Source organism: Leucoraja erinacea, chromosome 7 (assembly GCF_028641065.1).
Source record: "Leucoraja erinacea ecotype New England chromosome 7, Leri_hhj_1, whole genome shotgun sequence".
NCBI classification, from domain to species: Eukaryota; Metazoa; Chordata; class Chondrichthyes; order Rajiformes; family Rajidae; genus Leucoraja; species Leucoraja erinaceus.
In genome coordinates, this window is record NC_073383.1 from 45,578,477 (window position 1) to 45,598,062 (window position 19,586).

At 41.2% G+C, this 19,586-nt stretch overlaps 1 protein-coding gene across 6 annotated transcripts in view; it reads right to left on the reverse strand.

The window, feature by feature from the left end:
* The window catches only part of agap1 (ArfGAP with GTPase domain, ankyrin repeat and PH domain 1), a 566,650-nt gene that overhangs the window by 233,208 nt on the left and 313,856 nt on the right, over window positions 1-19,586 (reverse strand). The window contains exon 10 of one of the 6 annotated variants that reach the window (XM_055638445.1): window positions 16,548-19,141. The exons of the other annotated variants lie outside the window; for them this stretch is intronic. Coding sequence (XP_055494420.1) covers window positions 19,124-19,141 — 18 coding nt within the window. The 3' untranslated portion in view covers window positions 16,548-19,123. Of the gene's footprint in view, window positions 1-16,547; window positions 19,142-19,586 lie in introns of those variants that run through there. 6 annotated transcript variants of the gene reach the window in all.

Consider the following 19,586-nt stretch of genomic DNA (forward strand, 5'->3'; position numbering starts at 1 on the left):
CAATGATAAAACACTGCTCATAAATTTATATTAAAACTCTGCTCAATAGCAATTATTTACCAACAAAGATTTATTGATTGTGCTTGTCACCAGAGATCTGTGCTAACTGAGCCAATCAGTCAGTGAGGCTGAAGCATTCGGGTGCCAAAGGGCAGTAACTCACACTATCAGGTTAAATCCCTCTGATCATTACTGCAACAGTGCAAACAACTGATGATGAGTGGTGCGAAACTCTCCCTGGAGACAACTCTTTGCACATGAGGTGGTGTACAGACTGCTCCCAAGGAGCTGTGTCTACCAATTAAAACACCATCACTTGCCCTACAGCGCCCCTGAAGTTAGTCAACATTAGTCCTGTGCAAAATGTAATATATTACATATGTATCTGGGAGAAAATAACAAAGGCATCACCTCCAATAAGGATTCAGATGAAAGTCATGCTGAGGTGGTTTATCATCTAAAGAATGGGCTTGTTGTAGTTCCTGCTCCAATTCAGCTAATGTTTGGGTGTATTTTAATAACCTGCTTTATGGTCAAATATTTTTCCCTTATTGCTTCAGTTCTTTCTGGTCTATTTTAATGTTTCTCCATCATGTCCACTGAGCTCCAATTAACCCTGAGAATGGATCACCTCCTACCCCGGTATCCTGGTCAAGGCAGCTGCTTCAGAATTACATAGCAAGCTCCTGAGTTACCCAGACACTGGCTTAGTTCATTTGGCCACAGGCTCCCAGTGAGCCTGCCGGAAGAGGCTACAGGGAACAGCGTCACTCCAGCTAAGTGGTGCCAATGTGTTTCTGCCCTGGCGACACCTGGAGGCCGGATCACTGGAGATACGTGAAGAGAAAGTGTAAAATATTGGTGAACTGCAGGGAATGGGAACAGCATAGAAGATGAATAGTAGTTTGGGGCAGATCAGCCATGATCATATTGAATGGTGGGACAGGCTTGAGGGGCCAAGTGGCTTTTTTTCTGCTCCTATTTGTACATCTCATTCCTTCTCTCTTTGTTTCCCTGTACATCTGCCACTTTATTCCCTCTCACAGCCCAATAACTACTCTTCCATTCTTTTGCCACTTACCTACTCTAAGACGTAACTAACAATGACCATTTAATTATAATCAGAATCTAGTGATATGATAGGAAACTGGAGCACCTGGATGCAACTACACTGACAGAGGGAAAAATTCAAAACTCCATACACAGTGCCAGAGGTGAGGATTGAACCTGTGTCCCTGGCGCTGCAAAGTGGCAGCTCTATCTGCCCTACCACTACGCCACCCGAAAAGGTCCCACATCACTACTTCCAAGTACAATTAAGCCAATCTCGTGTCCTGGCTAATACTTATCTCCCCCCCCCCCCATCATACATCACTAATTCCACTACTGAGAATTTGCCCCCCACAAGTTAACTGCTGCATTTCCGACACTGTCAACAGTACCAACTGTTTCTTTTTTCCTTTTCTCTTTTGCTCTACCTTGATGGACTCTTGTATGGTATGATTTGACAATAATATGAGCAAAACTGGAGACTGAAATCTGAAAGAATACCCAGAAAATACTGAGTAGGTCAGACAATATGTGTTGAGAGAAACAGTTAACGTGTACAGTCATCAATGTACATTCAAAAGCAGAATCATTAAAATGGATTTCTTTTACCCAGATGCTGCCTGGCCTGCTAAGTAGTTCCAACAATCTCTATTTTCATTATATGAACAACATCTTATTCCTTATGATGTTTTTCTCACTAAATCATTGATGTTTTATGCAGTTACTTGGATTCCTGCTGAGATGGGCTTTTTGCTGACCACATTTAGGCTTGTGAAGATAAATGATGTGCCCACCAGGTGTCTGAAAACCATGCTACAAGATTGCTTTTGATTAGGTGAGTCTGCATGGATGGTATTAAGATTGCAATCTCCTCTCCAGCTACATTGACTGTTAGAATAAGGGACTAAAACCTAATTAAAAGCGCAAGACAGTCGCCCAGCACCTTAATTACTTTGAGGGGTCAGAACAAGTTCGATCACTTGTTCTAGCCTTAAGATATTGCTCACAGTTCTTTTTGCTATTGCAGAAAAACTGCAGTCCATTACAGCCCGCCTACTAACTGAATCATGCTTTTAATATATTGAGAACATATTCATTTAAAAACTGATCAAAATGAAAATATAGAAGTTTGAAACACAGGTCTCAAACTCCTCAGATACTCATAAAGAGCAACCAAATATGTGGAGAAAATGTGGCACTGATCCGATCTTCTGCATTCACGTGAGGTAAAGGTAACGAGCTTTGCTTTCTAGTCTGCTAAAGTAATTGATCCTTTACCATTTAAAATGGTCTTGCAGCACCCTGTTATAATCCCACTGAAACTGAGCTTCTTTATTTCATACAGTTTCTTAATCAAATAAAGCCCCCAACTACAACATCATTGCGATTAAAGAAAGACCTTGGCAAAGAATTTTGCTTCTCGTTGGTTGGTTAAAGCAGGAAAAGAAGCTTTCAATGCGCTTGGTGAAGCAAGATTGTAAATGCATTTGTAAAAAAACAAGATCACTTTACACCTGTGTAATGAAAATATCCATCCATAAATGTTATGAAGAGGGTAACAGAGATGTCTTGTAAAATGCGTTTGAAGCACTCAGTGATGACACAGAGATATAAATTCATTCTAATGCCACAAGCACCTGGAGTGTCAGGTACATTAGTATCCGTAAGCTGCAGCCTCTCTCAGAAGGTTGGAGAATGAGCGCTGACCTCCTCATCATTATCCCGTTCATTTCCCCTCACAGTGCAAATGTCCATCACACAACTTGCTCATCAAAACAGATAAAACCAGAGCAAGATCCAAGTCGTAATGGTGTGAAAGCAACCTTGCTTAAATAAAAACTGAGTTAAAGCACTCTATTCTCCGCTGGCTTAAAAGGGAATCGCCAGTAAGTGTTGCGCCACTCATTGTGATTGACACACTTCAGCCCTAACGACGGCGGTTTGTACGGTTTAATACATTAAAACATGTCTCCCCCGCCTCGTCTCCGCACAACTGGAACTGTCATACTGGGAGATCGTGAAGAATACAAATGTAATGTACCCACAGTTCAGCTAATGGGATTTGACACAGGCTTTAAGTTTAATGAAGAAAGTTGCCAGTAGCAACAAAACTGTCACTGCTTGCGAAGTGCAATTAATAAAGGCTTCGACAACATTACTCCAGACTGCAGCCAGCTATAGGTACCCTGAGTTCAAGCTGTGCTAAATTAGCTGACCAATTTTTCTTAAGTATCTACACCATTTACAGAGCAATTTATTAATTTTTAGTCTGCCACTGGCACTCAAAAGGATGTAGTTTTGCATCTGAGATGGACATCAGGTGCAACTCATTTCAATGCAACGTGGTATTTATGTCAGATAACGAACAAGTCATCACTCCATCTGCTATTTATAAAAATTCAAGAAAGAAATGCAGTGACTGAAACACAGCCTTATGGCTCCTCACTGACACAATGCTTAAATCTCTCAATTAATCATGGCATATACAGTATTCCAATTGCTCCAAAGATTAGGGGAATTGATGATATAATGGGTCAACTATATTCTGCTCTCTGGTTTAGGACCAGCGTAATGTACAGCATTAATATCAATGTGCCCTTGAATTTAAAGTCTCAACCAAGCTCCGTGGCATAAATGGTCTACACTTTAAAACACGTTCAAGGAAGACAATACAGTAGTTGGCAAAAGTAATGGAAATAACACACGTCTAGTTTTCTGGATTGAGCTTCATGAATACTGAAAAACAGTGAACAGAAAAGGCCAGCCTGCATTACACCTGGATAACAAGATTCGGATAAAATGATAGTTAAAGGTGTTAATACAAGGTCATAAGTGATAGGAGCAGCATTAGGCCATTCGCCCATCAAGTTTGCTCCATGATTCAATCATGACTGATCTATCTCTCCTTCCTAACCCCATTCTCCACAACCTTCTCTCCACAACCCTTGACACCCGTACTAATCAAGAATCTATCCAACTCTGCCTTTAAAATATCCATTGACTTGGCTCCACATCCTTCTGTGGCAAAGAATTCCACAGATTCACCACAAGTGGTTTGTTGCAATACAGCGAGGATTATGGTTGGAATCTGGAACGCACTGTCTGAAGAGGTTGTGGGAGCAGATATTCTCCCAACATTTAAGATACATTCGGATGAGTACTTGAATCGCTCAGGCATAGAAGTCCTACACAACCAGATTCCAAATAAGCTGCTGAGGTCCCACACTACCGGATTCAGGATCAACTATTTTCCTGCAACATCAGTTTCTTGAATCAACCTGCATAACCTTTATCTTGCCGAACAATGGAACACTACGGCCCACCCGTAATGTAGATATGTTCAGCAGGGGGCATGGGCATATTAGGTCAAAAGGTCTGTTACTATGATGTACAACCCCATCTTGTAAGCCACTCAGTGGGAAAGAATAAAGAGAACATTCTACCTGAAGAATCATTAAAATCCCCGTTAAGAACTGCTATTTCATACACCACGAGATCATTACATCAATCAAATCCATCACCTTAAAAGGATATCTCTAGAATTTATGCACACATGCTCCACATGACTACTTGGACAATAAGGCTGTTATTCATTGATTACAACTCAACGTTCAACAACATCATCTCTTCTAAACTTGGTCTCTGCTCATCACTATGCAATTGGATCCTTGACTTCCTCACTGGCAGATCACATTCATTCTAGGGGCTTCTGAGCCACTGTACATAACTAAAGCCCACTGCTGTGGTGCAATACCAGTCACAGCAAGTCAGCCCGACCTTTTAAATCCCATGTTATTTTCATTCTGTTAACACCCTTCAATCCAACCATAATCATTATTTTTTACAATCCCAATACATGTCCTTTGCTGATTATCCTTTATCTAAACTGCTGGTTACTACCTAAAAGACTGTCTAGTCAGACATAAGTGGGTGATGATACCACCCAAAGATTGTTCAAGCAACCTGGCCAATAATTTCTTATAGTCCCTCTCATGTTGAAAAGCAGCTACATTTGCTAGCTTCCAGGGACTGTTCCAAAATCCAGGACAAACTGGAAAATCATTATCAATTAATTCACTTATTCTGTACTTCGCTCTTAAAATTCTTGTTGGATTTCAGCATTCATTTCTCCAATACCTTGCCTACTATGTAACAGATTCTACAGTCTTCTTGGACCCCGATTCCCTACTGGTCCCCAAAACCTTTCTGGTGTTTCTAGCGTGAGGATACCCAAGATCAACTTGTTTAATGACCCTCATTTTTTTCCTCCCTATTACCATTTCTCCCATCTCTGCCCGTATGGGACCCACAAGCTCTGCCCACTCCTGCTTGTTCCCAGAAGACCAGAGACTGGGGAACCGTGGTCTGGCCTACTGCGCCCTCGAGGTCAGCTGCAGGAGGCGCACCCTGAGAACAAAGGTGAACGGGCGAGGAGAGGACGTTGGTTGCTGGAGGCCACATTGCAGCCAGGAGCTTGCCTGAATTGGCCACCACTCCTAACAACTGGAACGTGGACTGGATTTGGAAAATGGCGGCAAACATGGCGCCTCTTGCACGCGGGCTAAGTAGACTATTTCTGTACAAATGCTAATTACGGGTGGTACGGTGATACTCTACTGAACTGTTTGTAAGAAAAGAATTTCACTGTCCGTTTGAACCGCACGTGACAATAACGCACCATTAAACCAAAGTAGGTCTATGAAGCACAATCAGCATGAGTACATTGTGTGTGCCTACCAAACTGAACAATTCGTTTACAAATCCAGCCTTTCATTTACACTGTTAATAACAGACTTCTTGGCAAATTCTTTTCTAGTTTTCTTTTATTTAGTTAATTGGAAATTTGGCTAAATTCTTAATCTACCCATGGTGGTAGCTTTTACCCCACAGAACATGAAGGCCCCTAGAATCTGCAAAGACAAACACAAGACCTCGGCTGACACCACAAAGTGGTTGTGAGAATGTTTTGCACCTTTTGGATAAGACCATAACCCAAAGTAATCTCTCTTTCATTTGGGAGTACACAATCCAGAAAAGGCTGCTTTAGTCAAGAGCAGTGAAATTGTGCGCAACGTCCTGCAACAATATTTATTACTCACTCTTCACTCAAAGCAAGTTATCTAATCAGCTTCGTATTTCTGCATTTGGGATCTTGCTATGCACAAACTACTTCTGACATTAAGCCAGTGACTTCACTTCAAAACCACTTCTTTAGCAGTAAAATGCTTTGGGATGTCTGAAGGCTGTGACAAGGAACTGTATTAATGTAAATTTATTTTCCTCCAGTAAAACCTGCTACCTGGATAGTAAATCACTCTAAGTATGGAACTTGAGGGATTTGCTGCACGGTATCTCAATGTGTCAGGTCACAAAGCCCTCGGAGACAGGCAAGAGAGAACATTATTTGATAATTGCCCCAAACTCAAATATCAAATAAAAATAATTAAAATTGTGGGTGAGACCACAGAGGGGAGAAGGATTACTGAGAAATCTGTCACAAGCAGTAACGCTTTTCAAAAAAACATGACAATGTTATGAAGGGATGCCATTTCCTGCAAGTTGGTCACTTGAGTTGTACAGACCATCCTCAAAAACTCTTTGAATAAGAGGATTTTCTGGAAATTATTTGGTCCAAATGAAAAACACTATTTAACTTTTGCAAACATGGTGATAGCTTTAAGTTCAGATTGGAATGTAGTGCACTCTGAGGAAGGTTAAATTACTGAATGTCCTGTGTCCCCAAACTAAAACAATTCTCTTAATTCAGTGCCTTACACAATGAAAAAAACCTGCAGGGAGTGTGGTGGTATGAGGCGAGAGAGGAGGAGAGCGAGGGGACGGGAAGAGGGAGGGGAAGGTAAAGAAAAAAAAAAAGTTTCAAAGTGCAGAGAAAGGTAGAACTGGAGGAGAGAAGAGAAAACTGATCTTCCTTTCATTTCTCCTTCCTCTCTCTGTTGTTAGAACTGTTCCATCTAACTTTCCCAGTTTCTGATGCAACATTAACTCTGTTTCTCCCCTCACAGGCGCTATCCGACAACATAAACCTCCACCAGTTTTGTTTTATTCCAAAATAATATTCAATGGAAATAAATATGAATTTACCCTGTATTTGTTTAAATTCAGCTTTAGAGATTTAAAAATACAAAGATATTTTAATAAGGGCTTTAAATTCATAAGAGACCTACACTGGTTACATGAGTTAATCAACGAACCATAGACATTGCAGGGAATACAAATGTAGGTAGCAAATAAATCAGGCATGGGCCTTTAAATCCCGACAAACCAAAGAAGACGGCTGGTTTTGTGGAATGAATACTTTCTCGCTTGCTTTCTTTAAAATCTCAGGCAGGGGTCCCTTTTGTCTTGAGCTGTCAAGTAGCCAGTCAGTGCCAATGCAGAAAGATGGACAAATAGTGACAGTTCTGTCCTATCATCCAGCTGATCTGTAATAAAGCTTAACGTTACCTCCTATGGCTAATTCATCATCTGACCCCCAGACAGTCGGTGTGATTGTAAAGCTCACTCACAACAAGGGAAAACTGACCACAAAATACACAGAGAGAGAGGGTAGAGGCCTTAAGAAGAACACTGATAAGTGCAACCTGTCAACGCAAGGACAAAGGAGGACGGGCCCGAGGGAGTGTGGAAAAAGAGGGGAAAATATCGCTGCAGCCAGTTTATCTGATGAGGGTTATGGGTAATTAATTATAAACTCAATCATCCAAACCTTACTTCAGCAGTCTCTATTCATTAAGAGATAAAATGGTGAGCAGCAAGTACTTTCTCACAAACAATCAAGAACACAATCACTTTTGATTTGGTTCTGCTGTTTAACCCTCTCAGATTCAAAGCCTGGCATTCAGGTTTAAGGTACGGTTAGAGGAACACCCCAGGACATTGCACTTACTGCAGCTTTCACAACCTTGGTACACAGTCCACAGAAGGTTGCCTGTTGTCATGGGATCAATCTCTACTCTGGGGACCTGCATACACAAGCTAGCCAGCTTTCAGAAATGCTGCCTTTTTGATGAAGCATTCAGCCAAGATGTTGGTTTCCAGAGCAGGTGGGCAGAAACGACTGCACAGCAGTCTTAAAGGAAGTGCAGAGGACATATTTTCAATGCCAAGGCCAATCTTTGCCCCTCCACCAAAAACGCTGAAGGTATCTGCAATGTATGTGACCCTCCCCCCGTGTACATTGGCTATTATTCATTTTGGCTTTGAAAAGTACGTTGTAAATGCAAGTTCCTCATTCTTTGCTGAGAACACACATGGTTGGCACAGTGGTACAGCTGCCAGAGACCTGGGTTTAATACGGGCCTCACAGGCTGTCTGATGGAAGTTTCTCTGTGCCCATGTTTCCTGAGAGCTCATGAATGTGTGAAGAAGAAAAATGGTTGTGGTGTTTTAAAAGCAGATATCAATGCCAACATTTTTGCTGCAATAAAATATAAATCTGCCACTCGCGCGGGACACTGGTGGTGCTGGGATAACAAATGTTCTGGATTATTGGATAAATTCGCAGACACTTTTTCCACCATTTATGTTACGTTACACTATGATATAATACATTTCCTAGTGAACTCAGTGGATTTAGAGGGAGCAGGAAAAACTCATGATCCAAGCTCCACAAAGCCACCCATTGGAGTTCCGCACTCAAACCCCACCTCTGGCCACACAGAGTTAGCACTCTGGACCCCCGATTCATTCCAGGCTAATGAGTGAACCAGATGCCAGACCATCAGGACTTCCAAACTACCAGATTATCAGGGTTTTACTACCGTCTTTCACTTTGTTCAAATTTCCTAACAGCAAGTCGGGAACTCTCTCTGGGTGAAGCAGGAAGCACTTTCTTATCCTCTAAATTATAATATCAGGAAAGTTATTCGGTCCCTTACTAGTGCTCCCAATGAGGGGTGAATATATTTCTGGAAGTTTAACTTCTGCCACCATTTAACCCCTATACTTCAACAGCTCCTGGCAGCACTCAATCAACGCAATTGGCCCACTCCTCTCCACAACACCTCACTGAACAAGTACAGGAGATTTAAAACCAACCATTTCACCGCTTGCCTTTATTCAACTCTGTCCATTGTCATTACCACTCAGAAGGCAGTCTTCTCCAATCTGAGGAGACCAAATGTAGGTTGGGTAAATGTTCCAAAGCTGACTGCATCAGTCTACATGCATGGTCACAAGCTTCTGATTACCTACAACAGATCTTGAAAATGAAAAAGCTCAAAATCTAAAATAAGGACAGAAAATGCTGGAAACAGGTCAGACACAGTTTAACATTTTGTTCTGATGAAAGACCAGCTCTCTGTAGATGTTGCCTAACTGCAGCATATTGCCTGCATTTCAGTTTTATTCCAATATTTTTCAAATCCAATCATCAGCAACATATATGGTTAATTAAAAACAAAATAAATCATACACAATCCAATGGCTCTTCAAACCTTTTTCCAGGCTGTTGCCAGATACTCCAGGACAAATCTGGAAAGTTAGTACCCAAGGCTTCAGATCTTTCTGGCTGTGAGTTGGGCTGAAGTTGGAACGGTTAAACAAACTACACGGAAGCAACCACACAAATTAAGAAATGTAAGTACAAAAAGAGGACATCAATTGATACTGAAACTACTCGGAACTCAATCAGCAGTGTGTATTTGGACAGTATGATTTCTGACAGTGGTTAATCTCCAAATTAGTTCAGTTCCATTTTTTGGGTGTCTTCACTCTCTACATCAGTGGTTCCCAACCTTTTTTTGGCCATGCCCCACCGAATCACCTCTAAAATCCTGATGCCCCCCCCCCCCCGCATGTGGTGATATATAAATCTTATCATTTAAAAAATGAACTCCGTTTCAGCTGAAGAAGCTTAAAACGCCAATACCTTGGTTTAAACAAGCTTCAAAAGAACAAGAAAAATGAAAATGAAATAAACAAAAGACAGTTAAAGTTCTGAGCAAGAAATTACTAAAAAATTGTAAAAAAAAAAGAAAAAAACATTAGGTGGTATTAAAATAATAATAATGATAAATATGATAATAAAAGAGTATTCACAGGTAATAAAGAGAGAGAAAATTTCTATATTAGAATATTGAAATATTTGTGGATTGTCTCATACGAAAAATCGAAAATTTGGACCCAGACCTCCTCAGTCGCGCTCAATTGCCTCCCTTAAAAATCAAATTGCCCCCCTGTGGGGCATATGCCCCACGTTGGGAACCACTGCTCTACATTAAACATATAAAATTGTGTACTATTTTGGTTAATCTGCTATGGAAAATATGCCAGTATGCTGGAAAGAGTTCAAAGAAAAATTACAAAACTCTTGCCAGGATTCAAAGGCTTGAGTTATTGGGAGAGATTGGGTAGTCTAGGACTTTATTCCATTGAGTGCAGGAGATGGAGGGTGACCTGATATGGGGTGTATAAAATCATGAGGGGGCATAGATAAAGTGAATGCACAGTCTTTTTCTCAGCGAAGGGGAATTAAAAAAAAGAGGGCATAGAAGGAAGGTGAGAGGGAAAAGATTTAAGAGGCACAACATCATCACACCATTTATATGGAATGAGCTGCCAGGTGAAGTGGCTGAGGCAGATAAAGTCGCAACATTTAATAGACATTTGGATAAGTACATAGATAGGAACGGTTTAGAAGAATATGGGCAACACGCAGGCAATAGGGTCTGGACTGGCAATTTGCTCAGCATGAATGAGATTGGGATGGAGGATGTGTCCATGCTGTTTTGTTCTGTGAGGTGATGGTCTTGATGTAGAAGTGAATGTAAGAGCGGAACCTGATATCAACTTGAACATTTCTGAAGGATTTCAAATTGCCTAAACTTGAGAGATCCTGTGAGAAAACTGGCACCTCTTCACCAGCTAAAAGTGTTGGATTTGATTTTTTTAAATGAACCCTTTCTGCTTGTTGACCAATTTGGAGAGATTTGGTCAATCAAGCCTGGCTATACTGGAGTCCACACCTGGAACAGCTGATACAGTAGATGAGGTTGGAGGAGGTGCAAGTGAACCTCTGCCTCACCTGAATAGACTGTCGTGGTCCTTGGACGGAGTCGAGGGGAAGTATAGGGGGACATGTGTTGCATCTCCTGCGGTTGCAAGGGAAAGTACTTGGGAAGGGGTGGTTTGGGTGGGAAGGGACGTTGACCAGGGAGTTGCGGAGTGAATGGTCTCTGCGGAAAGCAGGAAGGGGTGGAGATGGGAAGATGTGGTTAGTAGTGGGATTCCGTTGGAGGTGATGAAAATGTCGGATTATGTGCTGGATATACTAGAGTTTAGAAGAACTAGAGGTCTTTTTTAAATGTGCAACTTTCCTGCAGGGAGTATTCTCTGCAATGAACGGAAGGGTTCCCGAATCAGGGATCACCATGTCAAGATTTGGGATAAAACATTGAGGACTGAAAAAAGGGTACATTTCTTCAGTCCGTTATTCTCTGCCACAGAAGACTGTGGATGTCACATTGCTGAATGTACTTAAGAAGGAAAAAGATGAATTTCTAGACACGAGAGGCATCAAAGGACATTTAGAAATTATGATGGAGGATAAGCCATAATGGGAGAAAAGGCTTGAAGAACCAAGCAACATAGCCTACTCCTGTTCTTCACTGATTGTACATCATATATTTTAAGTACAGTTTTGTATTGTATGGGAATACTGGAGGTTAAGAATCCAGCAACGTCACAACTTCCTACAGTGTCCTCATCTTTACAATTCATGAAGGCCAGGTTAGTGCAGTTGCTGCTGCGGTGTGTACAATTTGCAAGATACATCGCAACTAAGCATCACAGCTCCCTCAGCTGCATCTCCCAAATTTACAACCTCAAACATCACTGAGGCACAAGGGGACAGGGGACAGCAACATCACTAACACCCTACAAATCATGGACTGTCCCAACTTAAGTCTGTACTGCCTTTCAGTGTTGGGTTAAATCCTGGCAGTCCACATTTGGACGACAGGTAGTTCTACTATAATGTATGACGATAACTGGATAATAATGTGACTGATGAATTAGGGAACATTATATTATATTAGGCAGGCCAAATTTATTATAGTATGATTTCGATATGGATCCAGAGAACCATTTAATAGTTACTTTGGAAATTGACAAGCAGGAAAAAAAAGCTGTCCCGGAATAAGTGTCCTGAGGGGGGAAAAAGGTTTCACATAACCTCCACGCAGTAATCAGATGTCATTCTCACTTAAGGACACAGTTTGTCCATTTCACTGCAGGTGATCATTGAAATCATCAAGCAATTGTTTCGATCGACACTTGTGTAATGATACTCTATTACATTATGTAACATAGAACCTTTAGTAATTTTTGCTCACAGTAACAAACATAAACTTATAACTTTAAAAAAAATCTTATGAGCAGGAAAAGTAACTTTGTTATAGCGAGTCTGAAACACTTTCAGCCCCTTGCCTCCTTTTCCCCATTGATTCAATTGTTTTTTGTAACGTAACTTCTGTAACGTGGTTTCGTAGGAATGCAACTTTCGCGTTACAATAAAACTATGTGTATCTAAACTGCAACGGTTCAAAGGCCAGCTCAGTACCACCGTCTCAAGGGCAACTATGCTGTCTTGCCAATAATGCCTACTTCTGAAGAATTAGTCAGCAAAAGCTCAAAAACAATTGACAATCCAGACAAAGAAAGGGATAGGTTGCAACATTTGTTAGTCACTCAGACATGAAGTTTCAGAGGTAGGTGGCAATGATATCACTTTTCTTTTCAGATGGTATATGTTAACACTCACAAGCTGCAATGCATTATTTCCCCTTTGGTAAGTAAGAAGGAACTGAATTGGAGAAAAATATTACACAAGACAAATTGTACCTTATTTAAATTTCAAATGAGGCAGGAAGTATTAAATAGATGTTGGCAACATTAACATGGTGTTTATTTAATCAGAATCTGCCCTGGTGAATACGCAGACTTCAAGTCATCTTTCAGAGTAAGGCATAAAATTACAGCTTGTCACCTTCAAATGGCAGGGTAATGGAATGAGCTGCAGAGTAAATACAGTTGAGAAGCTAACATATTTACTTTTTTCTATTGGTCAGCCCTGTGTCTGACAGTTACAGAAATCCCATCACAATATTTTAGTCTTCAATTCAATCAAATGAGAAATCAAAACAGTATTGTGCTTTAAATTGCCTTTTTAAAACACAGCGTCCATGCCAATGGGCTTAGTGTTAGGCTCCTTTTGCAGCTGCATTTGTGAAGTGTCACGGATGTTTTCCAATGCTGAAGAACAATATAACTGCAAGTTGGGTGTTGTATAGTCATGCAAGCTACTGGATAGAATTACTATTAAATCGCCTTCTTGTAGGCAGGTTCCTGTCCTCCATTCAACACAAGGAGTGACACCATAAGGGGAATGTGGACACACAACAACACTGCCTCAACACTCCACTGATCAACATGTTGAAATGTTCCTGAATTGAATGCCCCTCAAGCAATTGACTGCTTCAACAACAGTTCAGCCAGGGTTCAGTTGCATCAAGCCATCTGAATGAGAGGCCATGACTTCAGATACTGATGCAGTGAATCGAACACTACCTCTAGTTTGCGGTTCAATGCAGTCAGATGTGCCTTCCACCACCTTTTAGAAGAACAAGGGAGTTTTGAGGCAGTGTAAGGTGCAATCTGCTTCTTCCAATAAGTGGCAATTTAGGGTAGCACAGTGGCATAGCTGCTTCATCAGTGGCAGTGGGAGTAACCCAGGTACATTTGTGGTCCCGGGCACGCTCTGTGTGGAGTTTGTACATTCGCACTGTGACTGTGTGGGTATCCACAGGTGCTCGTTTCCTTCCGCATGCCAAAGACTAGTGGAGTGTGCAGGTGAGTGGTAGAATATGGGGGTGGGGAGTTTGTTATGATGTGGGGAGTATAAAAAATGGGATTATATGGGATGAGTGTAAACAGGTGTTTAATGGTTGGTGGAAATTCAATGGGCTGAAGCGACTGCTTCCAACCTTTATCTGAGACTAAATTGGAGTAAAACACATTCCCAACAGGAAAACTTTACTTTGTTGGGTTGAAGAAGACACTAATTTCACCATAGTAGATGATGATTTTTTTAGGCTTCCTTTAACATAAACAAGCTGAAACCACAACCCAATGTGGAAAAAGCAACTCCAGAATGAACAATGAACCATTTAGATTCAGAAGGCATGAAACTTTTCATTATCTTGGTACTGGTGACAAAAATAAACAAAATGTGTTATCTTTGTAAATTCAAGTGGGGAGAAATTTCACCAAGAACATGACCATTAAACTGAATTCTAAACAGGTCAAGTCTGCTATATTAGTGACACCACTGAACAGGTATGAATTTAGGTTACTGTCACCTCTGGCTCTATGACCATTTTATATGGCTCTCTTTCCCAGCACCGACAAAGGCTCATGGACCTGAAACATTCACTGTTTCTCTCTCCAAGGATGCTGCCTGACCTGCCAAGTGTTTCCAGCATTTTTGTATTTTCATTTCCTAGCATGCAAAGTTTCATTTTACGGCAATGACACGCCACTAATCTGTTTCCCCAGTTACCTATGCTAGGAAAGCCCAACTCAGGAAGGGTAATAAATGTTTGGCTTGCCAACAGCATGCAAACCTCAAAGATGAATTTAAAAAAAAGCTTTCTTGCTTTGAACTGACGGATATTTCACGTTCACCTAAATTTGTGCAGCTCTGGCCACTGATAAACCCAGCTCATTCAACCACAATTTGTGGAGTTACAGGTGAATCAAATGGGGGGCATCCATCCACTGGGCAAGTGACTAAGTGCAGCATTCCCTCTGTCAGGATCTATATCCAGCCTCTTTCCCAGCTCGCAAGTTCATTCATTCAACTGGCCTCAGACCATGCAAATTAATTTACAAATATTCTCCACAAAATGTATGAGTCAGTTTATTGGCAAACACACAAACTCTTTTTTTTTGATAATTAGCTGTTAATTAGACACACAAAACAGCTGCTGGTACAATTTCACCACGCAAACAGTCAGTAAACAATGCTCATAAATCTTCACAAATTTATTAATGACGATATCAGTGTAATTGTTTCTGGCTCAAAGGAATCGCAGTATGGCTATGTTTATTGCGTACAATGTATGTGCATGTATGTTTTATTTAGTACATTTAAATATACATTTACAAAATATTTTAATTTGTGTACAAAATCACGAGAGGAATAGATCGGGTAGAAGCACAGAGTCTCTTGCCCAGCATAGGGGAATCAAGAACCAGAGAACATAGGTTTAAGGTGAGGAGGGAAAGATTTAATAGAAACCTGAGGGGTAACATTTTCTCACGAAGGGCGGTGGGTGTATGGACGAGCTGCCAGAGGAGGCAGTTGAGGCTGGTACTATCACAATGTTTAAGAAACTTTAGTTTTTCTATGTGGGGGAGGGGGGTAGGGTAAGGGGGAAGCCGTTTCCCAGTCACTTCCTGGCGAGGATGCGACTATTCTCCGAGTCGCGTCCTCGTCTCCTTCCTCGCGGCCTATCAACTGGATTGGCGTGGCCTTTCCTGCTGATGACTGGACCAGCGCTTCAGCAGCGGCGGCGCAGCGCTGGATTCACCGCGGAGCGGGGCGATGCCTACCTGGATCGCCGTTTGACGCTCCGGAGCGTTGAGCCTGCAGCATCAACATTGCGGAGCTGTGGTTTGTAGAGCTCCCAGTGCGGGCGGCGCTGACTTCGACATCGCGGAGTCCTGGGATCCCTTTGTCGAGGGCCGCCAACGTGAATCTCCGCCCAGCGCGGCCTGTGGACTTCGGGAACCGCGGACTCCGGTAGGAAGTGGCCGATTCGGAGGTCCAAGCTGCTGAGATTGTCCTCCCGTTCCGACGTTGGAGTTCCATCATCCTGGCGAGCGGGACTGAGCGGCGGGCCGCCCGTAGCGGCGACTGCGGAGGGCTTGGAAGACCCCGACCACGGGTGAACATCAAGAACATCAGAGGAAGAGGACTGACTTTGGTGCCTTCCCTCACAGTGGGAAACTTTGATTCTGCTATGTGGGGATGTTTTATGTTGGAGTCTATCGTGTGTTGTGCTCTTTTTTTATTTCCATGGTGGTACGGTGACCACACATTTCACTGTACCAACTGGCACATGTGACAAATAAATGTATCTTGTGTAAATTTATCTTGAGAAGTACATGGATCAGACAGATTTAGTGGGATATGGGCCAAATGCAAGCAGGTAAGACTATTGTAAATGGGGCATGTTGGTCAGTGTGGGCAAGTTGGGCCGAAAGGCCATATGACTGTATAAATAGCAAATGAGAGGAGATGCACTCCTAGCCTTGAGGAGGTCCCCTTAAATTCCTGGTATGGTCGTATCTGTAGAGTCGCTAATCAGTTCTGCAACACAACCAGGCTGTGAGCAAGCCAAATTCCAATTTGTAAGCTATGTTCAGATTCAGATTCAATTTAATTGTCATTGTCAGTGTACAGTACAGTTGATGGTTCTATGTCCAAAACAAGAGGCCATAAGGTGAGATGAGCTCTGAGAGGGACCTTTTTCCACACAAAGAGTGGTTGGATTCTGGAAGGATGCCAAAAGGTGTTGGAGATGGACACTCACAACATTTCAGAAACATGTGGATGTGCACTTGAATCACCAGTGTAGAGAAGGTTGATTAAATGGGACTAATTATAGATAAGTACCATGGTCAGGATGGATATGATGGGCCAGTGAACCTGTTTCTATGTTATACAACTGTCTGTAATTATACACTTTTTCAAATTCCCTTTTAATCCCAGGGAGGATTTACAGGGATTCTGAATACAACCGTTCCATCCATCCTGCCGCACATGAAGTAACGTGAAGTAAGGACCTTTATAGTGTAAAGACAGAAAATAATTGGTAGATTAGGCATAACTTGCAGAGAGTGAATCAGAATTACTTTTGCAGGTTGATGATCTCAGACGAAATATCAAATTTGTTTTTCTCACTACGGACACTTTCTGTTTCGCTGAGTATTTGCTGCGTTTTCCCATGGGAGATACATAAATAAATGCAAGCTCTGGGTTTGGAAAGAATACTTGACCAGGGTGCAAGTGGGTTAAACTGCATTTGTTTCTGATCCAACGATTCCCCGGCGAGTGCAGAAGAGGAAGGAGAGGATGAAATGTGAGCACAAAATGACTGAGTTGGCTTTTGTCATTTGTGTTGTTAAATTTTAACCTTTGGAGAACCATGTTGTGTGATGAGGACTGAGATAGTGGTGAATGAGAGGGTGGGTAGTGATTGTTGTTGGGCTGCTGATTCAGAGATTCAAATTCAAATCCTACTGAAGTACATGGGAATTTAAATTCAAGGAGTCATTCTGAAATTTTCAAAAGAGATTATCTCAGAAATAGTAACTATGAAACGACCAGATTGTTGTTAACACCTGAATTGGGAAGGAAATGTGTTGTCTTTATCCCAGATCCACTTGTAATTGACTCTGGAGTCAAGTCAAGTCAAGTTTATTTGTCACATACACATACGAGGTGCAGTGAAATGAAAGTGGCAATGCTCGCGGACTTTTGTGCAAAAGACAAACAACAAAACAACCAAACAAATTATAAACACAATCATAACACACATATTCTTTTACATAATAAATAATGGAAGGAAAAACGTTCAGTAGAGTTAGTCCCTGGAACCACCAATGTGGTCTCAAGTCTCAGAAAAGTTGACTTTGAACTGCCTCTCAGTTTACAGGCAATAAAGGATTGATAATAAATACTGGCATTGTCTGTCATGTCCACAAATGTGTCCTGTGAATATCAGGGGCTTGATTGGTTCTATGTTGCTTTAAACTCTCAAAAATCAAATGATACTTTTAAAGTAAATTGCAATTTTTGACTTGCAGTCCCGCGGATTGTTTTGTACATTCTGAGTCCTATTAAAGTCATTATTTTATAATTATCAGTCCATAAATATTATGTTATTGACAGGATAAAATATTATTTCTCCACTTGTAGTTTGATTATGTTAAAATGCACAATAAACATCTCTATACATTATTTCATGAATTGCTCTCAGCTGAGTCCCTATGCTGTACTGGGACTATAAAGTCAGAAACAGAAGTAGTGCCAAGCCAAAAAATAATTTAATCCCCAGTGTAGAAAAGTATTTTCTGTTAAAAGAGATTTTAAAGCCACAGCCATTCACCAGGAGAGAGAAGCATCTTGCCCCGTCAATCTGGGTCAGATTGAACACTAAATTTGCTGCAATAACTAGTCTCATTTGATTTGTTCATTTCTATACAGGGCAAGCAATGTCATAGTATGAGTTGTATTTTTGTTGATTTCTCCTGTAGCCCCAGTGTCCCCACAGAGTGCAGGTAAGTATGAAGGAAAAATAAATGTTTCCAGTTCCAGGCTGAGTTGAGGGATCCTGAGTATATTAAGATCTCCTACTCTGACAGTCCCTCTTATGCTCTGAAACGCCAAGCAAATTCCTGGTGTAAAGACACAGTTTATCTAATTACCAGGATAAAAATATTTTGACTGTTGTGGGAATACTGAGTGCGTGACGTATAAGATAGCAGAGGGAAAAACAAGCAAGTCAGCCCGAGGGAACTTTCAAATCAATTAGTGCTCCAGTTGAGACCCAATTTTATCACTGGCTGCTTGCAGGAGACGGTATCTTTTACATCTGAGTAATGTGCAGGCTTTTAACAGTTCCATGAGCAGTTTTTTTTCCCCCAAGAAAGGGTTTATTATTCAGTCCTGTGGTCGTAAAAGCTTAAGGAGGAGTTTATAGGGGTCACACTTCATCTCTATGTCGGACAAATACCTCAACAATTGCTAATAACCTTGTTACAAGATTTCTCTTAAAGGAAAGCTTTATTCAGACCAAGAAAAATCCATTAAAGACATTATTAACGCAACTCCAGTAAAACACATACAATAAGCACTTTAAAAGGCTTGAATTTTTAACACCGATTCTTGACTGCCTTCAGCGACTCAAGTCTCCTCAAAGCACTGCCATTGAAATAGATTCATGTTCAAATATAGAATTTTGCTCCTGCTGCTTTTGTCTTCCCATCAGTGTCCTAATATTCCCTGTGAAGATACATTAACAATGTAGAGAGACTAATGGGAATTTTAATCGGGGTTCATTTCTTCATACATTTACTTTTTCATTATCAACCGTATAATTTAATTTGATTCACTGTGACTTTTAACAGGGGGAGCCGGTTCAACTTGTAAAACGGAATGGGTTCAAATGCAGCACAAAACCATTCCTTGTTTCGAAATCAACTTCTGATAAGTGGCTAACCTCTTTTCAATGCATTTTATTCTCAGAAAAGTGTGATTAATATCTGCACTTGTCTAATTTCTGGTACATTTTTAAAGTATAATGCAAAAAAAAGAATTTAATATGCAAAAAACGTGAAAGCACTGCACAATGTGGGTCTGTGCTGGACAGATCAGCATGAACCGAGTTCAATTCCCCACCAGACCTTGTCTGAGACTGAAAGGGAAACGGACTAGCAAAGAGAAGACA